The sequence below is a fragment of the Leuciscus leuciscus genome, assembly GCF_965113295.1.
Source record: "Leuciscus leuciscus genome assembly, chromosome: 12".
NCBI lineage: Eukaryota > Metazoa > Chordata > Actinopteri > Cypriniformes > Leuciscidae > Leuciscus > Leuciscus leuciscus.
The window spans coordinates 10,294,469-10,310,579 of NC_138736.1; the positions used below are offsets into that span (position 1 = coordinate 10,294,469).

Here is a 16,111-nt window from a genome sequence, read left to right on the forward strand (position 1 = left end):
GTCAATACTTAATTCAGTGTGTGTGCGCGTGCGCGTGCGTGGTTCAGGTAAACCCTACGGACAAAATGTCCCCACAAAGATGGCAATATCTGAATTCCTTGTCCTTGTGGGGACATTTTTTGCTTCCCATGAGGAAAACAGCTTATAAATGATACTTAGTGGTATTTTGAAAATGTAAAAATGCAGAATGTTTTCTGTGATGGGTAGGTTTAGGGGTCAGGTTAGGGGATGGAATATTTGTACACTATAAAAATCATTATATCTATGGAATATCCCCATAAAAAATCAAAATCAAATAGTGTGTGTGCGTGCGTGTATGATATGTGGATATATAATAAAATGTAACAGTGGGTGCATATAATAATTTGAATATAGATTCTACTCTGACCATAAAATAAAAGCATAATGATGTGCTATAATTTTATTGACTTTGATTGGTCTTGACATTCAGCATGTGATCATGTATTTCACCTTTTCCAACAAAAATATAAATACATTTAATCTCACAGTAGAAGCACAAACACAGACAAAAACAAACATAGTGGTTCTCAACAACACAATTAAACATAATCACTGCATTACCTGCAAATGGCACAGAGTAAGCACAGACAGAAAAAAACTGAGTGCACAACCATTATAGGCTCAGTAAATGAGGAGTGTTCAATGTTGGACCGCACATGCCCTCTAAGGACAGATTTTAAAACCCCTGAAAATCCTTCATTTGTAAACACATTAAACCAATAACACAGATGGTAAAACTTTGTGACTGCTTATTCAAAATAGTGATCTGCAGGCAGGAACGAAAAAGGAACTCTATTTGAAGTCAAAGAGGTTGCAGTCGATCTTGTAATAAACATATGGATAATAATCTTGCTGGCTGAGATTCAAACCCGGGATGTCCATAGTTGCCTATAACACAACAAAAAAGAACAAATCAGCTGTGATTTAGAGATATATTCAATTAGGTCTGTGGATAATGTATAAAGTACACTAGCTTTCAAAAGTTTGCAATAATTAATGCCAGAGCAGCATTTATTTGATCAAAATGCAGTAAAACAATAATATTGTGAGATATTATTGTGAGTAATAATGTAATTTATTCTTGTGATGTCAAAGCTGAATTTTCAGCAGCCATAAATCCAGTCCTTCAGAACTCATTCTAATATGCTGATTTGGTTCTTAATTTTATCAATTATTATTAGTGCTTAATCCTCGCTGAATAAAAGTATTACTTTCTTCTTCTTCTTAAAAAAAAATAATCTTTCTTACTCCATTTTTTTTTTAATGGTAGTGTATCAGAAAAACAGTTTTCAACATTGATAATAATAATAAAGGTTTCTTGAGCACCAAATCAGCATATTAGAATGATTTCTGAAGGATCATGTGACACTGAAGACTTGAGTAATGATGCTGAAAATTCAGCTTTTTTCATAATAAAATGATATTTTAAAATATATTAAAACAGAAAAAAGTTAGGTTAAACTGTAATAATAGTACTCAATATTACTGTTTTGACTGTATTTTTTATCAAATAAATGCAGCCTTGGGGAGAATAAGAGACTTCTTTAAAAAACCTAAAAATGTGTAATTATTCCAAACTTTTGACTGGTAGTGAAACTCACATCAATAACAGTAGCACTGCTGTCCAAGTGTTTGTAAAGGTCCTGCAGAACTTCTCTGAGTTTCTTTACATTCTTCTTGCCGGGCTGCAGCAACATGGCCTGGAAATTGACTGGCAGCCCATACCTGTCAAATACAAACATGGAGGTCATAAATCTGACAATCTACATCTCCATATGAAACAGTTTTATACCCCACATTGTACCTCAAGACAGACTCTGTAAAAACCCGAAGTGCCTTGATGTGTATCCAAGCGATGAAAGCCTCACTGAAGTTTACTTTAAGCCAACGTACCAAAGGACCCTGAGGTGCAGAAGCAGATTGACTGTTGTTATCATTATTTATCTTTTTACTTTCCTGTTACTTCAAATGAAGAGTAATCAAAGCTCTGGCCCTCTCAAGCTGGCTGTGATTTTGAGGTTCCTCATCAACATTATTGTGAAGGATTTTATAATGTTCAATAGTGAATAATATGTAGACAGCTGCACGCATACAAACTGCTTTTTCTTGTCAGTGGAGAGGCGAGTCAGCTCCTCTTTGTCTGCTTTCATCTCCTCTTCATTGTACTGAAAGTCACGCACCACAAACCTGAAAAAAATTCTGTAGTGTCAGGTCAGCTTCCCTCTGATTCAATGAGCATCAAAAACTGACAGGCACTGATAACGATATTTCATACATAATCTGGGGATATATTTACATTGATTCTTGAAATGTGACAAAACTGACAACAGAACTGAAAAAATGAAAGTTTGTGTTCAAAAGCATGATTCAGGATTTTAATATATATCATTTTGATTATAAGTACACACTGCCGTTTAAAAGTCAGTAAAAAATGTTTTATAGAATTGAATACTTTTATTTAACAAGGACGTATTAATTTGATCAAAAGTAACAGTAAAGACAATTCTAATGTTAAATAAACTCTTTTGAACTTCCTATTCATCAAAGAATCCTGAAAAATCATGATTTCCCAAAAAAATATTGAGCAGCACAACTGTTTTCAACATTGATAACAAAAAGAAATGTTTCTTGAGCAGCAAATAAGGATATTAGAATGATTTCTAAAGGATCATGTGACTTGAGTAATGATGCTAAAAATTCAGCTTTGCCATCGCAGAAATAAATTACATTTTAAAATATATTAAAATAGAAAACCGTTTTTTAAAATTGTAATACAGTTTTTGACCAACTAAATGCAGCCTTGGTGAGCATAAGATACTTATTTCAAAAACATTTAAGAATCTTAACTGCAATTATACAGTGTATATATATATATATATATATATATATATATATATATATATATATATATATATATATATATATATAATTCAGAGAGTTCAGACACTCACTTGTTTTCTCGTGCTTTTTGTTTGAAGTCATCAATCGCCTTCCTGAAGAGTGTGACGCTAAACAACCCACTGTCGTGGTCTTCAAATAAAAGCCTAACAGAAGATGAAAACTCTGATTTAGGATCTATCACAGAGCAGCGCTTTCCCTGATTCAACGGGAGGCAACAATAAACTGCTAAGGACATATAAAACACATATGAAGGTTGAACATTAAAAGCAGTAATCTCATTACAACAAGAGGTCTATAAAGCCACATTTTGGTCTTTGGTCTACATTTTGATTTCTTTTAGAGTTGATTACTTCAGATGCGATTAATTGTGCACGTAAAGGAGTATTGGTGTGAGGCTTTAGACAAGTAATAAATATAGGTTACAGAAAGTACATAATTCTATGCTTAGGCAATAGAATTTTAAGACATACAAAGATGGTGCACTTGGCAGTTGGCACCCCTATGAATGGGAGAAAGTGCAACGAGCAATATGGCGGAATAAGTCCCGCCTACTAAATAAAAAAAGCCAATCAGTGAACAGGTTTGTGAGAACTTGATGTTTCCCCATTCAAAAAGATAGGAGCTGTACTTGAATGACTGAAATAGACCTTATTAACAGCAGAGCCATCTTTGATTTTTAACGGGAATGACAGCGAGGCTGCGAGGGATAGACATACATCTCTTTAGTGGGTTGTACTGTTATTTAATGTGTTTTTGGATTGTTCTGCTAACGAAAAATATCTTTCTAAGAAATTTGAGTTGACAAAAAACTCCAGACAACACAAGCTGTGTAAAATGACAAGTGATCTAGGAGCTTTATACGTCTTTTTACATAGGATACCATGATAACACGGTAAGTCTATCCCTCACACAGCCTCGCTTTTATATCTGTCATGGCACTGCACTGAGTAAGGTCTATAGCTGCCGTCAAGTGAAAAGACTTGCCTTAAAGGGACTTTGATTTTACTCACTTTGTAGATCTTGGAACAACCATTTCAGAAAGAGTTTCATATGCCTTCTGCCAGTCAGGATAACTTGTCCTTTTTAGGCCATAAAATGGACAAAAATAAGGTTTTAAAAATGTTTTTTTGTAGTGATAACGATAGATATAATGAACGAAAGTTTGCACATTCTGACTTAAAGGGATAGTTCACCCAAAAATGAAAATTCTGTCATCATTTATTCCCCCTTATGTCGTTCCCAACCTCAATTACTTTATTTATTCTGTGGAAGATCATTTTTAAAATGTTCAGTTCCCATTGACTTCCATAGCATTTTCGTCCACACTATGGAAGTCAATGGGAACCAAAACGCTTTTCTTAAAGGGATAGTTCACCCAAAAATGAAAATGTTGTCATCATTTACTCACCCACAAGTTGTTCCAAACCCATAGGTGTTTCTTTCTTCTGCTGAACACAAAGAAGATATTTTTAAAAAATATCGGTAACCAAACAGTTGATGGGCCTCATTGACTTCCATAGTATAGAAAAAAAATACTATGGAAGTCAATGGCTACCATCAACTGTCTGGTTACCAACATTCTTCAAAATATCTTATTTTTAGTTCAACAGAAGAAAGAAACTCCTACGGGTTTGGAACAACTTGATAGTGAGTAAATAATGACAAATGTTTTTTTGTTTTTTTTGTGAAGTATCCCTTTCACAAAATTTTTCAAAATATATTCTCAGATTTTCAAATTTTCAGATTTTGGGTGGATAAACCATGCCTTTAATGCAATGAAGAAACATTTAAAAAGTATTTACAAAGGAGCACAAATACCCAAGCTTGACTTACTTTGGAACGACTACAAGTAGAGTAGTAAGGTATTCAGAGTCTAGTATAAAATCATCCTTCTTGACTATATCAGCCAAACTCCTGGTCAAAAGACTCCCCCTAATGGACAAGACATGTTATTATTTGACGTCACTTAAAAAAATTTTTTTTTTTTAAATTAAATGCTTGAAGAAAAAAACGAAAAAAAAAAACATTAACAACAATTATCGTCATTGTCATAACATAATACAACTTATGGAACAGATATTTTGGCTTCATCCTTCAACAGTGGAAGGAAGTGGAGACACGTCGTCCATCTTTTTTACAGTCTATGGAATAATGTCACACAGAATGTAAATTGAGTATATAAAAGTCCTCCCACTTACACATTCTTCCTCTCCAGACTCTGTAGGTTCCCCTTTAAGCTATTATAAGCCGAAGCTCTGGCTTTAAGATCATTGTCAATCTGACTCACTTGCTACGAACAGAGAACCAAAACATTATGTTTAATGAAAGATCAATCTCTTTGTGCATTATAAAAAATTATAAATGATTTTAACATGCTTCACCTTGGACATGATCTCTGAGATGTTCTTAAGGGACTGTTTGATGGGATACTTGGCCATATCCCACTGGAACCGTGTAACATATGTCACCAGATCAACTGTATGGAAATAATTATCGATTATAAATATTTATAATCATATAAAATAAGGTTTATAAGAACTTTCAAATATGACTGACTAGACTATGAGCGATTACATCATTTTTCTTAAACAATATTTTATATAAATGTTAGTTTAATATTACTACCTATTAAATATCTGTATGTAATGTTGGTAGTAGTGGTTTAACATCAATATTGTGGTTAGTGTGTATTGAGGATTGAGTTCACTTGCCTCCATTGGCCAAAAGATTCTCCTGAACTTTATCTCGACTGTCTTCTAACACATCAGCCATGTACTGGGCCACTTTCTTCACTACACTGGAAAATTACACACAAAAAAATCAAAGCCACAGGGTAAATATAGGCTACATAACTATATTTAGAGAACTATAATGTGACAGAAGCTTTAAAATGCATGACGTGAACTTGAAGGGAACTATGAGTTTGTACCAAAGCCGTGTCAGTGATACTGAACAAAATATTAAAGAAAAATAATCAAATTAATCTTAATAAGACAAATGTAGACATGAAACCTTTCTACGAAAGAGTCCAGCTTGGCCAGATCATCTGACAGTCCTACAAGGACATCCAAAGTCCCCACCTGTTTAGAAACACCAAAACTCATGAGATAGAGGATGTCAAATCTGTTAATATTTTAACTGAAATAGAAAATGAGGAGTAATTTACCTTCAGTTCAGGCATGTTGAACTTGTGGTTAGTGGACAGGTTGCTGGTCTGGGTTGTGGCCATGTTCATCTTGTCCCATGTCTGCTGGCAGGTCTTCTCTCCAGGAGCAGAGATCAACCAAAACTCTGTCATCATGACTTCTTAAATGATAACGGAAAGGCTCATAAAAACATGTAGATTAATGCTGCCTTCACGTGCTATCGGATATTTCCTACTTCCCACTTCTTCTGTAGTCGTGATTACGAGCTCGTCGCATGAGAGGGCGTTCATGTCCAATTTTGTTTTAACTAGGAAACTAGTATTTACGATAGCACATGAAGACACCATAAATTATGGTATCAGAGACACAAAAATAACTGTCAAATAAAATAAACAGCTCTTTTCCAGATTGACCGTATGAGCAAATTCACACTTCTCCATTTCATCCCATAAAAATGACCAGTCACGAGTCATTCCGCAATAATACAACGCATAGCTCCATCATCAGATAGGCTAAATGTGTCCTGCTCGTGTAGCTGTTTAAAATTTGAATACATATATATTTGTTTTAAATCTTGAATGTGTACATTAACATGGTATATACGTATACGTGACTTAGACGCTTCTATTTTTTTAAAGCCTGTAAATATTGTATGAGCAGCGTTTACGGCTGTCAGTCACGACTATGAAATTGAACTCATTTTCGGCGATACTTACCGATGATGTAGTCCCTTTAGTATACAACAAAACAATCTGATAAAACTGTAAATTGTTTTAATAAAGCATTTTTGAATACACAGTTAATTGAGTCGCTGTGTTGAAAACCCTTCAGACCGCATCACACTTCCAGTCAGCTGATCTGAGCTAGGCTGTGTTTCGTTCAGTTGACAATGCGTTCAGGATGCGCAAAGTGGATTTTTGCACGGTTACTAAACTTTATTTCCCACCTTTGTTAAACCTCTTTAAATGGGCTAACAAACAAAATAAACCCAAACAGCAATTATAGCGAGATAATATATTATATTAAATTATAACAAATTAAATTAAACTTAAAGGGAGTTAAGCAATAGGCTATGTATTTCAAATAATATAGCTTTTTTTTCAGCTGTTTTAAGGATTGAAATAAAAAATTTAAATTTGTGTAAATAAAACTTAACTACAATCTAAATATTGTTACAAAAAAAAAACCCTGCAACTTCTTTGTTTTGCATAAAAACACCAAAATGAAAAATTTGATCAAAAGCAGGTTGCATTCTTTGCAACTAAATATTCTATCCTAAAAGCATTTAACAATAATACAATTGTAGAAAAAAATAGATTATTTTTGACAAAATGTTGGCCTACTAAACTTTACTCGGTTACTAAACTTTACAATATGAGAAATGACCTCTTTCAATTACCATTTAACGTGACTGTGCAAATAATACAAAACTTTCTTCAAGAATTCAGGCTGCACAAAATAAATGTATTAAATGTTTATCACAATATATATACAATATAATGTTATATATGCACAGTAAGCCTACACGGTATCCAGATGATCCACCTTTATTTTACTACTCAGTTGATACAGGATAATGTGCAAATTCAGTTCAAGTCAATTAAAAATATACAATTTACTGTAAATAACATGATTTGCAGACAGTGTATGTGGTTGAATATAAAGTGACCAACATATTTTGCAACGATTTACTGAAACAAAACAAGACCTTTAGTGTAGGCATGTGCACTCTAACAAGTTATTTGTCTGAAAATTAAGCTTTTTAGTCTGTTTGGGGAATTATCAAAAAAAAAATTGGCAAACAAATTCAACCCAAAACCTTAAAATATGACCTTTCACCCTTCAAAAGGCTATGAAAACAATTGCACCTTGTGCTTTGTGTGTTTATGTATCATTGTGTACGGGTATGTTATGACAGCTTTGCCAGCTGTAAACCTAGTCATTATTGTTACATTATCAGATGAAATACAACTGATGAATGCAGTCTGTGTTGACAGAGAACATATTAAAGAGAACACAACATTTTGAACCGGTTTTATACAGTATAACAACATACAATATGCTAGTTATCTAAAAATAACAACAATGACTTCCGTGCCTATATAATGACATAACTAAATAAAAAGAGAAGGATGAATCAGAAAGCATAAGAAGTGTATTAAGCTACATAAACAGAACCCACGTTGGCCCATACATGTCTAAAGGAGCGCATTTCTCCAAAAGGAATTTGCCAATAAATCATAATTATTTCGTGAGTACAGATGTCCACGCCCACCGCTCTGCCTTCGAAATTGGAATCCCACTAAGCGAAAGGCTGAGCTTATGAATATTAAACAAAGTGGGCTGGACTTTCTAGGAAATCCTCTCCAGAACAACCAGTCACGAGCCAGTTACGTAACCTAATTAATATTCATAAGCCAAGCCTTCGCTGTAGTAGGACATGGTCTTAGGCTCCGCCCCGTGTTCGCTAACAAACGTCGCCCGCCTTCTTCCACCAACCATTTCTGAATCTGCCTGAGATAGACAGCAGCGCTCTCGTGTTCGACCGAGCCCTCTTACCCAGGCATATGGCACATAAAGCCTCTTTTCTTTCTTCTATTTGTGTCCCCACCACTCTTTAAAAATTCCGCCGAAAAAGAGAAGACGATTTTCCAAATCTTTCAGGCCGTTATCTCACGTAAGTACAGCGTTTGTTGTTGTTTTAGGCTTCGTCCCGGAAAAAAATTCGCCGTTTGCTATGAGGAGCCGTGACACAACATGGCGGTTGGCTGTAGTTGTGCTTGTTATACGGGCAATGGCAGTGCTCCATGAAGGACAACGAGACATGGATTTAAATCTCACATTTTATAAGGATTACACGCGTTTATTGGTATAAATAATTAGTTGTCGGAGGAGGTCGGGTGTATTTGGGTAAATAGTTAGTGAGCTGTTCAGTGGACCAAACCCAGGTGCTTACGACATGTCATGTCAGGTTATTGAATGACGAGAGTGTTAGACATTAAAATATAGATTAGTTTACCTTGTTCTAAATAATTTCAGATATGACATTCATACATATGGTCACAACATATATTATACTTGCATAATTTATGTGAGTTAACATTTTGTTTTCCTCCAGAAACTCTTGTATTGGTATAACATTACCTCATGCCCAGAATACACAATGTTTATTATACCATAATAACACTATATTACCACAACTTTCTACGCCTTAGTGGATTAGTATTTATTATACTTAAAGTTGAACAAGTTAAAACCTATTTCTTAACCAATTAATAAGGCCATATGAAACAATTAAACAACAGATTTTTCAGCAAAGTTTTGATCATGGCCCTAGAAAGTAATGTATTAAATATGATACAGTAGGTTTTATAGGTTAAGGCGGTGTCCACATGAAGAAACAAACACCATGACCTCGGATAAATGTTCCACAAGTTACTTCATTTATTGATCCCATGTGGGAAGATGAAGATAAGACAGTGTTGTTTAATGCTTAAAAATGAGAACACAGAGTAACATCACCCAGGTCAAGTACAAAGTACAACAGTAAATAAGCAGTGACTTGACAAAAGCGTTATAGCCTACAAATGAAGTGATGCTGAAAATCTATAATACACCTGTGTTAGAAAACTGGTTGCTTATCTGTGAAGAATTATTTCAGAAATGTTCTAACCTGTCCAGCTACTTTTTTTTGGTTCTAATATATAACAGTTTATATTATCCATCAGCTGCTCTTGTAAATCAAATATTTATACACCTGTTTTTGTGACTCCACAGGGCTCCCCACTCTCTCTGCGAGTGTATAAGCGCTACCCAGAAGGCCTAGGGGAGGCCCTCTACCGCGAGCTGTTCGACTTCAACGCTGAGCCGCCTTGGGATCCTAGTTGATAGCGGGAGAGGACCATCTCCCACCTTGTCCATGTGAGTACCTAAATATTACACCCTGCTCCTGAAGTACTGGTTATAGACCATTATATAATAACATTATTTATTTAATTGCACATAAAAATCTGTGTCTTTACGCACTCAACTGTAGTGGATTGTTTTTGGTTTTACATAACACTATTGGTAGATTATATTTAACACCTTTGCCCCCCATTCATACTGCACAAATCCATTGGTAATACCATCAAATACTTCATTGTGCTTCAAAGCCACAGGGATTTATTTTGATTGGGTCTGAATAAAAAAAGTAGCCTGTAGGTCACATTCTTAAAGCCTATGTGTTGTCGTCATCTCTAAAGATGGACTCATGTGATACCTTCTCTAGCTATGTGATTAGTTATCCGTGCTTGTTGTACTTATTAGCCTTGTTGCTGTTGTAGAAACCAAATTTAGATTAATGAAGAACTTCAACTTCCTGTTCAAAGTTTGCTCATAAAACACTGTGTTTGGAAATATGTGGGTAGGTGTTGTAATTGTACGCCTTGACGTCAAGTTTAGTCTGAAAGCGCAAGGTTATTTGAATGTTATGCAAGTTTTTGTTATAATACTGTTTGCTTTCCCTTAAACAGTTTGTTGCATACCCAGAATACCCCAGCGGCTCATTAAACTCTCTATGATTGTCGGATTTGCGGAATACGGTTGAGATGAAAGGATTCGTTGATGCACCAAACTACTTTATAGAACTACTTGAGGGAGGAACGACCCTTGAAGATGTTATCGACAACCACGTCTATGAACAAAATCTGGTGAGTTCAGAAAATTGGTTGTCAAGTTGCATGATGAATGTCTGTTTAAGTTAAGAAATAAAACACTGGTGTTTTTTCATTGTTTGATCCGATTTTGTTCCTCAGGCTGAAAAAAATGCATTTGTTGTGGCCGACCTTGGGGCCCTAATGCGACAGCATGTCCTGTGGAAGACCACTATGCCCCTAGTTCGACCCTTCTACCCGGTCTGTTGTAACAGCAGCCCTGTAGTCATTGAAGTCCTGTCTGCACTTGGTGTTGGTTTTGTCTGTGCAAATAAGGTAACATTTACATTTTATCTTACATGAAGATATTAGAAAGAGCTCAAAACATATATTTTGAAACATCTCATTGGATTTTTGAGGCACATTATCTAATAGAAATGTATTGATTGCTTTCAGGCTGAAACCATATTGGTGATGGATCATGATGTCCCTCCTGAAAACATCATCCTCTCTGGAGTTTGCAAGCAGCTCTCACTCATTAAACACGCTGCCAAGACCGGCATTAACTATCTGGTGTGTGAAAATGAGGCAGACCTTCGCAAAATTGCCCGTGCCCATCCTGAGGCCAAGTAAGTCCTTTAAAACCTATACACGTACACTACAGTTGAAAAGTTTGGGCTCAGTAAAAATTTTTTTAAATAATGCTTTATTCAGCAAGGATACTTACATTGATCAAAAGTGACTGTAAAGACATTTATAATGTTACAAAAGATTTATATTTTAAATAAATGCTGTTCTTTTAAATTTTCTATTCATCGAAGAATCCTGAAAAAAATGTATCGTGATTTCCAAAAATATGAACCAGGACAACTGATTTCAACATTGATAATAATAAGAAAAGTTTCTTGATCACCAAATTAGCATATTATAATGATTTCTGAAGGGTCATGTGACACTGAAGACTAGGGCTGTCAAAATGGCTGAAAATAATACTATATAGAATTGTTAGAATTGTATTCGAATATAAAAGGCATTATTTCAGTTAGGAAAAAAAAAGCTTTTGGCTTGTCTCCTGAGGCCACAAGAGGGTGAAAGGAGCAAAATATTAATGCATCTCATTAAATTGTTTATTCAAAGCAATGAAATAACATGACTGTCTGTAAAAAAACACAAAAAAACATAGTTTAAACTAATGTTTATAAATCAAATATAACTTTGTAAATTGCATAAACAATTATGAACAGAACAGCATCTTGTAGTTATGCATTTAGCTTTGTTTGATATAAAGAACCGCAGCGTTGATCACACACTTTTTGTTTAAAAAAAAACATTTTTTAAAACTTATCATGGCTTTTTAAACGAGCGTCTCTCATGCAAGACGAGAGTGCAGCGGTCAAAGATGTCCGTCTAGTCTAGTGCATGTCTGCATAGAAAACAATAGAACAGCTGGGCAGAAAATGCATTCTGTGTGAACGACTCGATTGACAACAATAAATGCTGTCATGTTATCCCTAATTTTATTTTTTATGTAATATTTTTTTATATTTACGAAATTCTCCTGTGGCACCGTTCTTGTCTTAACAGGCTTTTGCTTCAAGTGTCTACTGAAGCACAGGTGGAAGAGGCGAGTGTGACCATTGGTTGCTCCCTGAAGGGCTGTAGACACCTTCTAGAAATGGCCAAGGAGTTGAGTGTAAATGTGATTGGAGTCAAGTAAGTGAAAGGATTTGATCACCATGAATCTGCTATGACTTGCTTTTTAAGAGTTTTTATAAAATGGGATATTTTTTGCAGGTTCCAGGTACTAGCATCATGCAGAGATCCCCAAGCATACACCCATGCACTGTCAGACGCCCGCTGCATCTTTGACATGGGGGTCAGTTTTAAGAGACTTAAATTTTGATTTATTAGTTCATTTCATGTATCTATTGGAGTGCTGAGTCTTCCTTGATTCTACAGAAGGAATTAGGCTTTGACATGAACATCCTAGATATTGGTGGAGGATTCAGTGGTTCTGAGTTTCAGTTGCAACAGGTACAGCATGCATCTCATAGTTAAATTTTTTTTAATTTCATCCAGCGTAGATGTTACTCTAAGCTCTTCATTTATGTCTGTTTGATTAGGTACATTCTGTTGTCAGACCCCTGCTGGAAGCCTATTTCCCATCAGCGTCTGGAGTGAGCGTCATTGCTGAACCAGGGAATTTCTTTGTGTTTTCTTCCTTCACCCTGGCTGTCAATGTTATTGGCAAAAAAGCGGCATGCCGGGATCTCCTTAGCAGCACACATGGTGAGCCTCATCATATTTGATGCGTATGCCACAATATACATCTGGCTTATCTTATATGCTCAGTAGGGCTGCACGATTATGACAAAAATCTTAATTGTCGATTATTCCCTTGAAATTGAAATTGCGATTATTAATTACGATTATCACAATTTACATTGAATGATGTTTTGAATAGTTTGGCCATGGGACCCACATTTCCCCATGGTCATCAAGCTGCGACCCACCTTTTTAGGAATTATATAGGCCTATTATAATACATTTGTTTACAAATTGTCTTAAAAATTGTTGACACACACAAGTACTGTCCCCCTTTACTTAACATACAAATAAATTGTAAGAATATACTGATAAATAAACAGTAGGCCTACGAGGTTAAGCTATTAGCAGTCCCAAACTAGTTTTTGTTAATACAATCTTGGTGTGAGCCACCACAGTCATATAAAAATATACAAAATAACCAATAAGTGGCATTTTGGGGTTATGGAAACAACAGTTAGGCTACCATGGTGATACACAATTACAAGAACTGTTAAAGAAACATGGAAGCTTCTCCTGATAAATAGAATGAACATCATACCTGCATGCAAAACACATGACGTACCAATAACGTGATTTATTGGTAATTTAGTTTTATTTCGTTACTTAGCCTACTAATTTACTACGTTGCATGCTCGTATTTCTTTTGCGCTTGTGATACAGTGCGCACCGGGGCATTTGCGCGTGCAATTAAAGAGTGCAACGATGTATAACGATGACAGGACATGAAATTTCGTTTTTCTGAAGTGAGTTTTTTTTAGTAACAAGTTATGAAAATAACAATAGAATAATGACACTGACATATAGCCTGACAACATCTCATCTGACCGCAGATACTGAATCTGGACAACGTGTTTGTTTTTTCTAATTTAAAACGTAACAACGTTGCATGTTTGTTTATTTTGCGCTTTTTTTAGTGAAGCGATATACAGCGCGGCGAGCGCGCTCCGCCGCATTTGCGCGTGCAATTGAAGAGTGCGCGCTACTGCAGTATAGCGGCTGAGAAGATAGGAAAGTCAGTTTTTCTGAGGTGAGAGACTTTTTATTTCAGTGTACACTTACGTCTCTGGTAGTTCCTATTGTGCCGGGTTGTCTGAAGTAGTCGTGATTCGCCTCTCACAGCGTAACATGCTCTAAACACACCATGCAGAATAATGTAAGCGGCTTTTTTTTCTTTTTTTTGTAATCGCGGCTTTGAACGATTATGTAATCGTGGCATCCATAATCGTAATCGCGATTAGAAATTCGATTAATTGTGCAGCCCTAATGCTCAGTGTCTTTTGCCCTTTCAGATGAGCTGACCCCAAACGACGAACCAGAATTTGTGTATTACATGAATGATGGTGTTTATGGAACTTTTGTTGGCAAGTTGTTTGGAAATATAATCGCCACACCCTCTGTCCACAAGGTAAAAAACATGCATGCACCAGAACACATGAACAATATTTGTACCAGTTACCTGCGGTTTTTAAACCGGATGTTTTGTGTATTTCAGATGTCGCTCACCCTTGATGAGCCTGTGTTCTCCAGCAGCCTGTGGGGTCCATCGTGTGACCCACTGGACCAGGTGGTGGAGCATTGCCTGCTCCCTGAGCTCGCTGTTGGGGACTGGCTCATTTTCAGCAACATGGGGACAAGCGGTCAGGAGGGCCCAGCAACCCTCAGTGACACGGACCAGCCACCTGTGTATTACACCATCTCCACAGATGACTGGTGATTATGATCACATTTCATTTGACCTTTTGTGCTTTTTGCAGACTGTTTTTGTCATCCCTTTTTCATTTCACCCATTCTAAGGAGTGATTTTAAAGTGAATATAATGCAGTTTTTTCCTCTTTCCTCCAGGTTTGAGATGCAAGAGGCTGGAATTTCTCTTGATGACACCATGAAAAACCTCTCTTTGGTCCAGTATGGCTTGTAACGGAGCCAAACTCTGTCCACTAACCTCTGGGCATGCTTGCAAAGTCAACATTCCATGGGTGGAAAAATTCTATTCGACTTGATGTTATTGGTCAAAAACTAATTGATTGACATTGTTACCTCAGTTTCTCACAATTACAACAGGCTCACTTTCCCTTTTGCTCAAAAATGACAGAAAACCCATATAAGATAACATATGCAACAAAATGGATGACTGTGGAGATGGCACCCAAATCCTGGGTTTCTTAAACACCGTTTACATAAGTGTTCAACTAATTTAATTTTTATTATGTATACATATATTGATATAGATGATCTACTGACAGTCTTGTAAATGAGTTGTCTGTACAAGATGCATTTGTTTCAAATCATGATAGATTTTAGATTCTGCACAAATAGGCCATGACCCTCAGTGTGTGAACAAGTGTTCATCTGTCCTTGTTCTCTCTCTTTTGTTTTCCATGGTTTTATAGAAGTAGGGAACTTCTCTTCGCTCCTCATGCCAAATTATGATTTCCTAATTACATGTGGTGCGTCACGTGACAGTATTTCCAAAGGTTGTTATATATATTACATAGTGCTCTATGGTAGAGTGTGCTATCATTTGCAGTGTCCCTTCAAAAGATTTTGAACCTTCTGCCAGGTTGTTAGTAGAAGGCAGATGTAAATTGGTCTCATGTTTTCCCTATTGTATATTTTTTAAAACTAGAAAAACGGCGTGCCGTTATTACTCTGCTGATAACCTGCTTGGAGATGACATTTACCTCAAGTTACAGCTAAAATACAAGTTTCACCACAATCAGATTAAATACTGCAAGGCACTAGTTCTCAGTCTAAAATTGAAAAGTCAAATGGTGTATATTTTAAATTCATGTTATACCTTGTGTGTCTAGCATGGTGTCCAAGTTTGATTATAACAGCTCATGGTTTTATAAAATCACACCCCTTAGTAATGAAATATACTTTTGTCTAAGGCACTAATGGACCATTGCCTGTTTTTGACTGTAAAATTGTGCTTGTAAAAGTGATTAAAATATTAATTTAATACATTTCTGAGCAAATACTATCGAGTAATTTTTGTCTCAATTTTAAAATCCTGTGTGAATTAATTAAACTGCATTACACAAGGCACCAATATTATTATAATTTTTTCATTGAACTAGC

The 16,111-nt window shown here is 35.8% G+C and overlaps 2 protein-coding genes across 3 annotated transcripts; one reads left to right on the plus strand and one right to left on the minus strand.

The window, feature by feature from the left end:
* Positions 1–395: 395 nt before the first annotated feature.
* Positions 396–6,933, minus strand: atp6v1c1b (ATPase H+ transporting V1 subunit C1b). 2 transcript variants are annotated; one of them, XM_082186360.1, is made up of 13 exons: positions 6,785–6,933; positions 6,089–6,225; positions 5,935–6,002; positions 5,634–5,719; positions 5,304–5,398; positions 5,121–5,212; positions 4,756–4,854; positions 3,933–4,001; positions 2,973–3,065; positions 2,115–2,208; positions 1,826–1,923; positions 1,623–1,746; positions 396–909 (listed from the first exon to the last, which is right to left on the minus strand). In XM_082186360.1, the coding sequence occupies exons 2-13, from the start codon at positions 6,221–6,223 to the stop codon at positions 814–816; spliced, it is 1,149 nt and encodes a 382-aa protein (XP_082042486.1). In that variant the 5' UTR covers positions 6,224–6,225; positions 6,785–6,933; the 3' UTR covers positions 396–813. The 2 variants fall into 2 exon arrangements, with proteins under 2 accessions (XP_082042486.1, XP_082042485.1); XM_082186359.1 differs by having other exon boundaries at positions 6,089–6,228.
* A 1,622-nt stretch (positions 6,934–8,555) lies between these two features.
* On the plus strand, positions 8,556–15,996 carry azin1b (antizyme inhibitor 1b). Its single transcript, XM_082186901.1, has 12 exons — positions 8,556–8,745; positions 9,846–9,989; positions 10,583–10,759; positions 10,865–11,038; positions 11,159–11,331; positions 12,287–12,415; positions 12,497–12,578; positions 12,662–12,736; positions 12,826–12,991; positions 14,320–14,435; positions 14,523–14,740; positions 14,873–15,996. Exons 3-12 carry the CDS (start codon positions 10,658–10,660, stop codon positions 14,946–14,948), a joined length of 1,311 nt encoding a protein of 436 aa, XP_082043027.1. The 5' UTR covers positions 8,556–8,745; positions 9,846–9,989; positions 10,583–10,657; the 3' UTR covers positions 14,949–15,996.
* The last annotated feature ends 115 nt before the right edge of the window (positions 15,997–16,111 follow it).